The 14,501-nt window shown below is 42.0% G+C and overlaps 1 protein-coding gene across 1 annotated transcript in view; it reads right to left on the bottom strand.

Moving 5' to 3' along the window:
- nav2a (neuron navigator 2a) overlaps positions 1-14,501 on the bottom strand; it is a 1,048,499-nt gene that overhangs the window by 119,458 nt on the left and 914,540 nt on the right. Inside the window, exon 8 of the mRNA XM_048606898.1 lies at positions 9,153-9,438. Within this exon, the coding sequence (XP_048462855.1) occupies positions 9,153-9,438 (286 nt within the window). The remainder of the gene's footprint in view (positions 1-9,152; positions 9,439-14,501) is intronic.

Here is a 14,501-nt window from a genome sequence, read left to right on the forward strand (position 1 = left end):
GATCAGCTAAGGTACCTGCTGTTATTCCTATTTATTGTGTGATCTTACGATCTGTGTCTGAATGATAGAGTGGCATTTCTGAAAATCTGTCAACAGGCACCATCCCAGCCTTCAGTTACTGCTTCACCTCACAGTGGAGAGGGTAAGTGTTGTGCAGATCTGGTTTGTGGGGTGGTTGGGGGTGATCTCACTGATTGCTTTGATTATCTGGAATAACAGCACAGACAGAGGCCACTCAACCCAATCAAGTCTTTACAGATGTTTGTGTTTTTTTGCTCATTCATGGATGATGTACAATGTTTATTGTCCATCCCTAATTGCCCAGAAGACAGTTAAGAATCACATGTAGGCCAGACCAGGCAAGATTTCCTTCCCTAAAGGGCATTACGTAACCAGTTAGGTTCTTTTTTTAAGGCTAGCTTTTTAATACCAGATTTTTATTTTACCCTCTGCCATGATGGGATTTACACCTATGTCCACTGCACATTACCAAATTTTCTGGATTACTAGCCCAGTGACACTACCACTACACCACACTTACCTACCTTGCATCTTTTCTCATCTAAATCCATCATTGTAAACCTCCATTTCCCTCTCCCTCCAAAGCTTATCTAAGTTCCCCTTAAATGCCTCTGTATTTTTTTCAATTGTTGACTTTGGTAGTGAGCTCCATATTCCCACCAACTGTCGGTTGAGGATGTTTACATTGAATTTCTGGTTGGATTTCGTTTCCAGGGTATGGCATCACAGATAGACCTGGTGGTGAAGAAGGCATTTGGCATACTTGCCTTCATTGGTCAGTGCACTGAGTACAGGAGTTGAGGCTCATGTTATGGCTGTACAAGACATTGGTATGGCCATACCTGGAGAATTGCATACAATTCTATCTCCACACTATAGGAAGGATGTTACTAAACTGGAAACTGTACAGAAAAGATTTACATACTGGGACTGGAGGGTTTGGGGTTCAAGGACAGGCTGGATAGACTGGGATGTTTTCCCCTGAAGTGAAGACAGCTAATATAAACCTTATAGAGGTTTATAAAATCATGATGGGCACAGATAAGGCAAATAGGTCTTTTCCTTGGGGTGCAGGAGTTCAAAACTTGACGGCATAAGTTTAAGATGAGGAGAAAGACTTAAAATGGACCTGAGGGGCCACGTTTTCATACAGAGGGTGATTCATATGTGGAATGAACTGTCAGAGAAAGTGGTAGATGCAGGTACAGTTACAACGTTTAAAAGACATTTGGATAGGTACATGAATAGGAAAGGTTTAGAGGGATATGGGCCAAACACAGGCAAGTGGGACTAGTTTAGTTTGGGAAACCTAGTCCACATGAATGAGTTGGGCCAAAGGGGCTGTTTCCGTGCCGTATGACCCTATGACTCCATTGATAGATTGAGCTAATGGGGATGTGATGGCATTCGAGGTGATGTTCAGGCACTAATCGCAGGGTGATTGAACATGGTAGCTGTGGGATCAGAGTACATGAGGTGTTTGAGAAGGAGATGAGAGAGAAGAGATGTAACGAATGTGACTGCTGTGGAGAGGTCAGTGAAGTTGACAGATCGCTGGGGGTTCAGGATGAGCAAGGCAGGGGTGTGCAGATTACAGGAGATGTGGAGAGATTCTAGGGCTGTCAGTGATAGGGTAACTTGGGAAGGGCATAATGGTAGTGGCTAATTTTTAACCAGTAATGGGCAAAGGCATCAGAATGGAGGATTATCAGTTCAGCCATGATCTCATTGAATGGCACAGGAGACTTGATGGGCCAAATGGCCTACTTCAGCTCCTATGTCTAATGGTGGTTAGAGGGGATTGCAGGGTGGACTACAGGGATTCTGGACAAGCGTTTCTGGATACAGAACTTATTGTCTCCTTTTAGGGGCTGCTGAGAAACTGAGACAACAGCAGTGAAAAAAAATACAAACATTGTTAAAATGGAGGCACAGAGCTAGGACTGGACAGATTCAAGGCCCACACAGACTCCCATTTCAGAAGTCATTTGGCCACTTTTGGAGTTCTGCGATCAATTCTGGTCTCCCTGCCATAGAAAGGTGTTGTGAAACTTGAAAGGATTCAGAAAATATTTACAAGGATGCTGCCAGGGTTGGAGGACTTGACCTGCAGGGAGGGGATGAATAAGCTGGGGCTATTTTCCTTGGAGCATCGGAGGCTTGGGGGTGACCTTATAGAAGTTTATAAAATCATGGGGGGCATGGACAGGGTGAACAGCCAAGGTCTTTTTTCCCAGGGCAGGGAAGTCAAAACTAGGGCATAGTTTAAGGTCAGAGGGGGAAGATATAAAAGGGTCCTAACGAGCAACTTTTTCACGCAGAGGGTGGTGTGTATATGGAGTGAGGCAGTGGTGGAGGCTGGCACAATTACAACATTTAAAAGGCATCTGGATGGGTATATGAATAGGAAGGGTTTAGAAGGATATGAGCCAAGTATTGGCAAATGGGACTAGGTGAGTTTAGACTCTTCTGAGGAAGGGTCACCAGACCTGAAACATTAACTCTGATTTTTTATTCACAGATGCTGACAGACCTGCTGAGCTTTTCCAGCAACTTCTGTTTTTGTTCCTAGATTAATTTAGGATATCTGGTCAGTGTGGACAAGTTGGACTGAAGGGTCTATATCCATGCTGTACATCTCTATGACTCTACACCTCAGTGTTTGTTTCTTTCTTTACTTCTCACCTGACTCAAACACACCCATTTTGAAAGGGCACACTGGGCACAATCCAGTACAGATCCTGTAGTAGGAAGCAAGTTTACAAAGTAAGTTTTCTGAGTCTTCAAAGCAAGTGGAGCTTCTCAACAGCAAACAATAGAAATCCCTCTTGTATATATTTGCATGATGGCCAGCTCGCTAGAATTAGGTTCCTCTTTCCAATTACAATCTGTGCAAGTGAGCAATATATTTTATCAAAATTATCTCCTTTTGTATTCAAGTAAACAGTGAAGTGGAAGTTTTGAGCAGAGTGACTTTGGTGAGTGAGGAGTTATTGAGTGTCAATATCCCTCTAAACTCCGTATCTAGCTTTTCACTTTTTTTTTAACTGGGCTAAGAAGTTAATTAAGGCAAGAAAGCAAGATGAGTTCTTTTTTAACCTTAGTCGGGGTAAACAAGCTCAAATGGAGCCTTGCTAATGACTTAAAGAGGTAAACCAATTTAGTCTGGCTGTCACAGTGTGACTCAAAAGAGGATAAATGCAGAGGGCTGAGTGAGTTGGTGATTGATGAAAGGGGGAGGAGGTGCACTTCTTTTCCCCATTTTTATCTGCAACCTTCACCATCCAATACATGGTTCCTATTTTGGTGCGGCAAAAGTAGTGGTTGGTAAGCTATTCTACCGGTAATAAGTAGTTGGTCCCGCTAAGATACGGCAGGGCAGCTCAGCTGAGTGGAAGGCACAGCTTGTGGTATGTGGGAAGTCAAAGAAGCGCCATATGTCTGACATGAATACATATGTAAGAGGAATCACAGCTCCACAAGCTTGAGCTCTGAGTTTTAGGATTTGAGTAGCAACTGAAGTCTCGGTTGTACATTTGTAGAGCAAAAAATTACAAAAGGACAGGGTGCATTTCGGCAGTACCAAAGCCAATATCCTCACAGGGGGATCTGAAGTGCTACTGAAGGGTTTAAACTGGATTGGCAGGAGCTGGAAATCTAAGAGAGAGGAGAATTCCAATAGAAGCAAAATTAGTAAAAGTTAGCAGAATCAGGTGACAGATGAGGTAATGACAAGCATCAAATAGGTAAATAGCGTTGAAAGGACTGAATGAAAGGCATTCTATTGGAATGCATATAACATTCACAATATGGTTGGTGACTTACAAACACAAATTGAAGCAAGTGTGTACGATTTAATGGATTTAATTACAGGGACATGGCTACAGGGTGACCAAAATTGAGAACTGAAAATCCAAGGATATTCTATATTTAGGAGCGATAAGAAAGAAAACTGAGGGATGAAATCAGTACATTAGCGAGAGAGGGTTTTGTATTAAGAACATAAGAACTAGGAGCAGGAGTAGGCCGTCTGGCCCTTCGAGCCTGCTCTGCCATTCAATAAGATCATGGCTGATCTTTTCGTGGACTCAGATCCACTTACCCGCGTTCTCACCGTAACCCTTAATTCCTTTATTGTTCAAAAAAAATCTACCTTATCTTTAAAAACGTTTACTGAAGTAGCGTCAACTACTTCACTGGGCAAGGAATTCCATAGATTAACAACCCTCTGGGTGAAGAAATTCCTTCTCAATTCAGTCCTAAATCTGCTCCCTCTAATCTTGAGGCTATGCCCTCTTGTCCTAGCTTCACCTGCCAGTGGAAACATCCTCTCTACTTCTATCTTATCTATTCCCTTCATAATTTTATATGTTTCTATAAGATCCCCCCTCAATCTTCTGAATTCCAATGAATATAATCCCAATCTACTCAGTCTCTCCTCATAAACCAACCCCCTCAACTCCGGAATCAACCTAGTGAACCTCCTTTGCACCCCCTCCAGTGCCAATACATCCTTTCTCAAGTAAGGAGACCAAAACTGCACACAGTACTCCAGGTGTGGCCTCACCAGCACCTTGTACAGCTGCAACATAACCTCGCTGCTTTTAATCTCAATCCCTTTAGCAATGAAGGACAAAATTCCATTTGCCTTCCTAATTACTTGTTGTACCTGCAGACCTACCTTCTGTGATTCATGCACAAGGACACCCAGGTCCCTCTGTATAGCAGCATGCTGCAACTTTTTACCATTCAAGTAATAATCCTTTTTACTATTACTCCTACCAAAATGTATGACTTCACATTTATTTACATTGTATTCCATCTGCCAGACCTTTGCCCACTCACTCAATGTATCTATGTTCCTCTGCAAAGTTTCACAGTCCTCTGCACACTTTGCTCTGCCACTCATCTTAGTCTCATCTGCAAACTTTGACACCCTACACGTGGTCCCCAACTCCAAATCATCTATATAAATTGTAAATAATTGCGGTCCCAACACCGATCCCTGAGGCACACCACTAGTCACTGACTGCCAGCTAGAATAGCACTCATTTATTCCCACTCTTTGCTTCCTGTTAGTTAACCAATCCTCTACCCTTAATGCCATGCATCCTTATCTTATGCAGTAGCCTCTTGTGCGGCACCTTGTCAAAGGCCTTTTGGAAATCTAGGTACACCACATCCACTGGGTCCCCATTGTCCACCTCGCTCGTAATGTCTTCATAGAATTCCAAAAGATTTGTCAAGCATGCCCTGCCCTTCATGAACCCATGCTGCGTCTGCCCAACGGGACAATTTCTATCAAGATGCCTTGCTATTTCTTCCTTGATAATAGACTCAAGCATCTTCCCAACTACAGAGGTTAAGCTAACCGGTCTATAATTCCCCATCTTTTGTCTACTTCCCTTTTTAAACAGTGGTGTCACATTTGCTGTTTTCCAATCTGCTGGGACTGCCCCAGAGTCCAGCGAATTTTGGAAAATTACCGCCAGCGCACCTGCTATTTCTCCCGCCATCTCTTTTAGTACCCTGGGATGCATTCCATCAGGGCCAGGAGACTTATCAGTCCTTAGCTCCATTAGCTTGCCCAACACTATCTCTTCCGTTATAATGATTGTTTCCAGGTCCTCACCTACCTTCGTCTCTTTGTCAATTACTGGCATGTTATTAGTGTCCTCCGCTGTGAAGACCGATACAAAATACCTGTTCAATGCCTCGGCCATTTCATCATATCCCATAACTAAATTCCCCTTCTCATCCTCTAAAGGGCCAACGTTTACTTTAGCCACTCTTTTTCGTTTTATATATGAGGGATGAGGGTGTCGCTGGCTAAGCAGCATTTATTGCCCATCCCTAATTGCCCAGAGGGCAGTTAACAGTCAACCATATTGCTGTGGGTCTGGAGTCACATGTAGGTCAGACCAGGTAAGGATGGCAGTTTCCTTCCCTGAAGGAAATTAGTGAACCAGATGGGTTTTTCCAACAATTGACAATGGATTCACGGTCATCATTACACTGTTAATTCCAGATATTTATTGACTTCAATTCAATATGGCGGGATTCAAACCCGGGTCCGCAGAACATTATCTGGGTCTCTGGATTAACAGTCCAGCAATAATACCACTAGGCCATTGCCTCCCCCATGCAGGGCAGCTTGACCCCAGGGGTTTAAACTTGGTGTCAGTGTAAGAAATCTCTGGCAATGGTCAGAAATGCCACCTGTAGCAAGTAGAATGTGATGTGTGGTTCATAGTTGATGAGATGTGTTTGAGAATATAGCCTGAGAAAACTTGCCAGAGTTCACAGTGAGAAACCGTCCATGAAACTCATCAAATTGTCACTTTGCCAATTTCTGGTAAAGATTCAGTCCCAAGTTTGAGTTATCAGAACCAGATTGAATTCCTCAGTGGGTCTGAGAGAGGCTTTCTCTACCCCTGACTTGGCCTGGGGTTTTAAATCTGGTTGCTCAGCTCTCCCGGGAGAATACTTGATTCCGAGAGAAGCATAACAAAGTCATATGAAACAAGCTGGGTGCACAGATGTGTTTCATCTGTCATCGTTTGTTTCAAACGTCAAAATTGCTTCTTTGTAGGGTCTTTGTAGCTTATTTGCCACAACGTGCAAGTTTTGCAAAAGTAACAATCAACATGAATAATGGTAAAAATGAAGTCAAAAATTTATAAGTTAAAATAATTCAAAATGATTAGAAGAGTAGATGAAATATTAGTGAATTATATTAATTTGGGATGTAAGTAAAATCACTCTTAAAATGATTAAAATGACTTAGAGAGAGCATAGCGGATAGGCACAGAATTTAAGTGAGAATTTTATTTATTTGGCAGGCAAAATACGGGGTGACAGCATGAACTGTGATCATTATCCTGTGTATTACAAGAATATTTTGACATGTTCTTGAGCTTGACTTTCCATCAGCTGACTATAAATCATTGTAAAATCCCATTCAGTTTTATGAAATCACTAATTTAGTCTTAGCAATACAATACCTTTATGACATCTCATAAAGTAATTGCAGAACAAGTAGTTAATTGCTGTGGAAAGAAGGAAATACTTTGTTCCATTAACACATAATGCAAATTTCAATAATATTTTTGTCACTGCTGAATTTATTTGCCAGTCCAGCCAAAGTACCTGCGAATTTGTGCAAAACACATTTGGGTATTTACTTAGAACATTTGGACCTCTCATTTCAATCATTATGTCAACTGAAGCACTGGGTTGGTGAATGGAACAGATGTTGAGCGTGATCTCAGTTGGTTTTTGTCAGGAGGGTAGGTAGAAGTTGAGCTTTAAGTCTCAGGTGAGTGCCTAGGGACACATTAAAGCAAGTCCAATACTAAATGAAGACATTATACAAGGATACACCCTGGTTATGTGAACTTTACAGAAATCCTTTCGAGAAAGGAGCCGGTGAAGCAAATGCATTGTTTAACTGGTTAGACATACCACCAACAGGACTAGATCAAAGCCTTGAGATCGAACTTAGCAAAGCTCTTTAAATGCTATCTAACTCAGAATGAAGAAGATAATTCCCTCTTTCTGGCTGAGTAATACGGCAAAAACCTGACTCAGCTCCAAGTTTAGATTTTGCCTTTCAGAGAAACAGATCTGAACCAAGCAGACAGCAGCTAAGGTGCAGCCTGCTGAATCAGCCATGTTCCTAGGATCATGTGCTTCAGCTCCAAGAACATGTCAACAATGAGAACCTGTAAGATGGCAGCCAAGGGTCAGGCTGCAAGAGTTACAGGACAACTAGTACTTGAGTTCACTCTTTGAAGCTTTGTTTCTTTGCAGGGTGTGGCAGAGATTGAAGCTCAGTTGGCTGGACAGCTGGTTTGTGATACAGAGTGACACCAACAGTGCAGTTTCATTCCCACACCAACTGAGGTTACCATGAATGACTCTCCTTCTCAACCTCTCCTCAGGCACGATGACCCTTAGGTTAAACCACCACCAGTCGTCTGTCTCTCTCTCTCTGTCTCCCTCCCTCTCCCTCTGTAATGAGAGAGCAGCCCCATGGTCTGGTAGGACAATGACAACTTTATCTTTCTTCTCTTTCCCATCCAATCCTCAGATGGTCACTTGCTCTGATGCACTTCTAACTAAATCATGGAGTGCAATTTTTGAGAACATATAAAACTCAGAGTCAGATTGTGGGGCCTCTGAAAAGCGGCCTGGAATGAGAATGTTTCAGTGTGATCTAAGTGAACCTCCATTTCCGACACAATACCGTCACTTCCCAGCAACATGCAACTGGGGTGAGCAGCAATCTTTGAAAGCCTTCTGGATGTAGACAGAAGGAGATCACTTCCAAATTCCTCTGGGACAAAGCACTGTGTCTCCTGTCAATCTGCTCACATGGGATGTTGGTGCCACTGGTGCCATTGTCATGCACTTGCCGCTCACTCGCTGCCCTGTCCTTTGCCACACCGGTCTGTGCCTGAGTGCCCCAGCCTACCCCTACACCACCTAGCACACAGCCCGACCTGCTGCTTCACTCCGAGAGCAGGGCAGCCAGTGGTGTGATGGACAAGAGGGGCTGATGATTCAGGGGATGGGTACAGGGCAGTGAGATGCTCAGCAAGAGGGACTGATGATTCAGGGGATGGGTACAGGGTAGCGAGATGCTCAGCAAGAGGGGCTGATGATTCAGGGGATGGGTACAGGGCAGCGAGATGCTGAGCAAGAGGGGCTGATGATTCAGGGGATGGGTACAGGGCAGTGAGATGCTCAGCGAGAGGGGCTGCACAGCAGTAAGCGACAATCGACTCAAATCGACCGTCTATGCTTAGTTTAACACAAATTTGAAGACTGGCTGCTTCAATTTCAAAGACACAGAAATACTGAGATTGTCTGTGTCAGGGAACGATGCTCAAAAATGGAGTTGGCTTAAAACGCGAACAAGTTGGAATTGAGACAAGAAGGAAGTCTGCAAAATATTTCAAAAATTTTAAGGATCATAATCACTGAAAATTATTATACCTAGCTATATAAAATATGCAGAAATACGGACAAACAATCACTGGAGCCTAAACCTTTTGAAATTGTGGCCCCCACCTGTGGTTAAAGAGGCAGCAAACCCAGCTGGAAACCAAATGGTTAACTTTCCTCACCGGTTCCATGCGCTTTAAGGGTGTTGGCAGATGTTTTAGCCCTTGGTGTGGTGATGCCAACTTGTGCTGTCATCCCCCGACGCCAGGATCCTGTTTGGGAAATGACCGCGGTCTTCTTGTTTGAGCCACCTTTCTCTGACTCATCAGAAACATCTGACAGGTTCCGCCTCCATTTTGAGCTGGAGTCCATCTTTATTCCGCTGTCGGATCCACAGTCTGATCTCTTTATTTCTTCACCAGACCAAGCAGAGTTCCTTTCCGAATGTTTCTCAGCGTCAGTCTGTGGCTGGACAAACAAATAGCCCATTACTTCCAAATAATATGCTCCTCTTAATTTTCATTACAAGTGTGGGCAATACAGGCTAGCTAGGTTAAAACAAAAGCTGGCGCTGCAGATGGTTTTCTATCTTTATAAAAATGTTTATCTGTGTTCATCAATGTTCATCAATCAATGAAAAGTGGTACAGAATTCTCATCTGCATAAAAACTGGATGTGGAATCAGGAACTGTGAAATGTACAATTTGTATTTAGTTTCTGTTTTTCTTGAGCTGGACTTGTCTTTCCTGGCTTACACAGCTCTTGAAAAGCAAGTCTGTGTTGAAGTCTGCCCTGCACTCTCTTCACGAGATGAAACCAAAGATCTCCCACTTACTTGATATATGTGGAAGGTATACCAGAATTTATAAATGTACTGCCTGTTAGCTCAATTGAAGGGACAACAAACAGGTAAGACATTCAAAAGGTAAGGCTTTGCCAACTTGAAGATCGAACTTCTTGACACAAACAAATCCACACCATAACAGATGTGTGAAATTGCATCTGTGGCTAACTTCTCCATTTAGCAATTTGCAAAATGTTTTGTTCAGTGCAAATTTCATTGGACCCTCAATCTTCCAAATTTTGGCATAATCATCAGAAAGTTTTGTTGAAGGAGAAATTCCAGGTCAATGTTTTCAGCACAACTGATAACAGCTTCCTCTGAAACTGAGCCTGAACCTTCCTATTGCAGTAACGGGTCAGAGAGATTGGGGTCTTTACTGTGCTGAAAATATAACATTATGCAGTATCACAGTTTTTGTTCTTTTTACAAACTCATCACTTTTTGTGCGAAAACAAAATGCTGCAGATGCTGGAAATCTGAAACAAACACAGAAACAGCTGGAGAAACTCAGCGGGTCTGGCAGCATCTTAGAGAAAGAAAGAGTTAACATTTTGAGTCTGATATACCTCTTGTCAAATGGAATAAATGTCTTTTTCACTTCTCTTTGGTATTTCTTGTGAATTGTTTGAATACAAGCCAAAAATCTTCGATGAAAATGTGCCTTTCTTCAGCAATTCTCAGGTTCTTTACTTCTAGAAACTTTGTATACATTTGTATGCTATACATAACAATAGCTGAGGTTGCTAATCCACCTTGTTCATCTTTCAAAACAATCATTACTTTCCATTAAGTATGAAAGTATTCAATTTTCAGAGCTAATTAGTAAAAATGCATTGTGGACTATCCAACAGTATGTTCCTGAAATAGCTTCTTCAATGTACATTAATAGTAATTTTCACTGAGTCTCTACTGCATGTTTCATATCTTGCCATCAAGCATTTGAGCAGATTTAAGTTGTGGGAAAGGTTCTTCGTAGTTTATGCAAAGTAATTTTATTCTACTAACACAATAAATTATCCAATAATAGAAATCAATGAATGCTAGTCCATGTCCCACAGGTGAATGAATAATTAACAGCAAAACTTGGTGCTAAAACAGAAATATTATAACATTTTCATTAAATGATTAAATTGAGAGACACAGACTGTAATTGAGAACAGGCAGAGTAAGGAAGATTTTCACAGGTGACAATGCTACTTCATAAACAGAGCAAAGGAATCCTGCACCTTATAAATGGGATAGAAGCACATGTGGACTATTTCGAAGAGCAGTTCAGGAATTTGACAAAACGGTATAATTTTTTAAAACAGTCATTGAGTCATAGAGGTCTATGGCACAGAAAATGGCCCTTCAGCCATTGTGTCTGCACCAGTCAAAAACAACCACTTAACTATTCTAATCCCATTTTCCGAGCACTTGGCCCTTAGCCTTGTAAGCCTTGGCATCGCAAGTGCACATCTAAATTATTCTGAAATGTTATGAAGGTTTCTGCTTCTACCACCCTCACAGGCAGTGAGTTCCAGATTCTTCCCATCCTCTGGGTGAAAAGACGTTTCCTTACACCACCTCTAAACCTCCCGCCCCTTACCTTAAATGTGTGCCCCCTGGTCATTCATCTCTCCACCAAAAGGAAAGGTTTCTTCCTATCTATTCCCCTCATAATTTATACATCTCAATCATATCACCCTCAGTGTCCTCTGTTCCAAGAAAACAATCCCAGTCTGTCTACTCTCTCTTTATAACTGAAACTCTCTAGACCACGCAAAATCCTCGTAAATTTCTGTACCCTTTCCAGTGCTAACAATTCTCTTCTATAAAGCGAATTCCAGAACTGCACACAATACTCTAGCTGTGGCATAATCAACTCCTGATACAGTTCCAACATCACCTCCCTGCTCTTAAACTCAATGCTTCGGCTGATAAAGCCAAGGATCCCATAAACCTTCTTCGCCACTTTATCCACTTGTCCTGCTACCTTAAGGGACTGGTGTACATGCACACCAAGGTCCCGCTGATCTTTGCAGGGTGCTACCATTCATCATCTATTCCCTTGCCGTGTTTGTCCTGCCCAAGTGCATCATCTCACATTTATCCAGATTGAATCCCATTTTCAGATCACCATGCAATTCATTCTTTTAACAGAGAGCAAATTTAGGCTCCAAACTAAAGTTTCTATAACTCAAAACAAAATCAAAATACTGCGGTGTTGTGTTCTCTGAAATAAAAACAGAAAGTGCTGGAGAAACTCAGCAGGTCTGGCAGCATATGTAGAGAGAAAAACAGAGTTAACATATTGAGTGTGGTATGAATCTTGTTCAATGAACTCTGTCTCTCTGTCCTCAGGTGCTGCCAGACCTGAGTTTCTCCATAAAATCCTGTTTCCATAATTCAAGCACATAATGGACCATAATAGGTGCTTTCTGTTGTTTCTACATGACCATGGGTGACACTGTTCCTGCTTCCTACAAGCAAATTTGACAGAACTGCAACATGATAAATATATAATGCAGTGATGAAAGCTCAGTACATTATCAACTGCTATAAATACTTACTCCACCTCATATAACAACTCAAAAAGTCCAACAAATTAAAAGCGAGATGTTTGAAAGTATTTTGTATTTAGATATTCACTTGCAAAGGCAAAGGCACACAAGGTTAAGGGCCAAGTGCTGGAAAATAGGATTTTTCTGTGCTATGGATCTCCATGACTCTACGAAATTGACTGGTTTTGAAGCATAGTGCTGGTTATAGCTCCCTAAGCAAGTAGCCTCAGGAGCTTTTGCTGCACCAGAGAATATACTGGATCACGGGAGGCCATCTGTCAGGGTCAAAACAATCGTAAATTAAATGCGAGCTACTGATTTTACTGCAAAGTCAGTTACTTAAATCCTGATGAGACCCTTTAAGCCACTAACAATATCATGTATATCTAAAGCTCGAACACTTTATTCCAGAACTCAATAAAGATCTCACTTTGACTTGGATCAATTGCATGCCTATTGTACAAATGATTTTTCAATTCAAAGCCAAAATAGAATTTAATGTATCCGAAATGGGCAAAGTGTAACAAAGCGTGCTCTGAATGAGGATCATGCAGAGCTGTTAGATGCCGTGACAGGGGAAGCGAGAATTGAAGTATGGTCCTGGATCACAGAAGTTGCCAGACCAGAGAGATCTGGTTTAGGGAGGTACAACCTGTCACCTTGTTCTGCTTTAGATTTGCAGTTCATTAGTTACAAGCTGGTTTATAATTGACTGCACCAATAAATTGCTTCATGCACGTTTCATTAAATGTCCAAAACTAGTAATTCTTCACAAAAGTCTTATCTACTGAACACTTATAGTGACCATTTCTCCCCTAAACACTGTTCACACCACCTTGTCCAGGGTCTCCGTCCTTTCATGAAAGTGTGCACCTGAGATGCCAAGAACAAAACTGTAAACAAAACTTTGACATGGTTGAAATACATAATTAGGCTCCCCAACAGTGTACAATTTGTAGAATCCTACCACATGTATAATTGTAAGGAGAAACATTACTGTACCGGTAATGGGTGTGGACTTGCATATCTCTCAAGACTTGACTTGAATTTGCTTCTGAAACTTAAGGCAGCATCTCTACAGTGTCCTCACATACAATGAAATTTCAACATACTGTTATCATGTGTTCTGGCCACTGAACCTGCACAGAGTGATGTTTTGGTGCTGTCTTTAAAAACACTGGTTCACCGAATTCCATGGAACAGACACATAATACAAACAATGATATATGTACAGAAACATGAAACATGATTTGCAAGATTGATTCCAGGATTGAAAAGCTTCAGTTCTGAGGAAAGTTTGAAGAAGTTGGGACAGTTCTCCTTGGAGAGAAGAAGGCTGAGAGGAGATTTGATATGAGGTTTTCAAAATCATGAGCTGGCTGGATAGAGTAGTTAGGGACAAGGAGTTTCTGCTCGTTAATAAACAGAATGAAATAGCATCGATTTAAATTGATGTGCAAACGAAGCCAGGGCGATGTGAGAGAGAACTTTATCACCCAGTGAATGGTTAGGATCTGAAATGCACTGCCTGGAAATGTGGTTGGGGGAAGGCTCAATTGAGGCATTCAAGAGGGAATTGGACAATTATTTGGTTAGAAATGGTGTGCCAGGATATGGGAAATAAACAGGCGGTTGACACTAGGTTATAGAACCAGGGAGGGAAAGGATGGGCCGAATGGTCTCCTTATGTGCTGTAACAATTCTGTGACTGTGTGAATGTGAGTGAACTCCAGAGACAGCACAAGGCCAGGTATCAAGGAACAGGCTTCTCGTGGTCCCAGTCTCACATCCCATTTGGGATAATTCATGAGGTTGAACCTGACAGCTTCACAAATCCACCAGATTGATTCAGACATGAAACCAACCTATTCAGAGCAGGACAATCATGAATTACACTTGAGGTGAGTTAGTACAGTAGCTGCCAAGCAATTGTGACAGGCCACTGTGTTTCTTGTACAGAAATGGATTGGAAGAGTGAAGAAAATAGGAGAAGGGGTACTACACTTCTGCTGCAAAGTGTACGAATGCTGGATGAAAACAGAAATGGGTGATCTGATATAGTAGGAACTGCAGATGCTGGAGAATCCGAGACAACAAAGTGCAGGGCTGGATGAACACAGCAGGCCAAGCAGCATCATAGGAGC

The sequence above is a fragment of the Rhincodon typus genome, chromosome 17, assembly GCF_021869965.1.
Source record: "Rhincodon typus isolate 14 chromosome 17, sRhiTyp1.1, whole genome shotgun sequence".
Lineage (NCBI taxonomy): Eukaryota > Metazoa > Chordata > Chondrichthyes > Orectolobiformes > Rhincodontidae > Rhincodon > Rhincodon typus.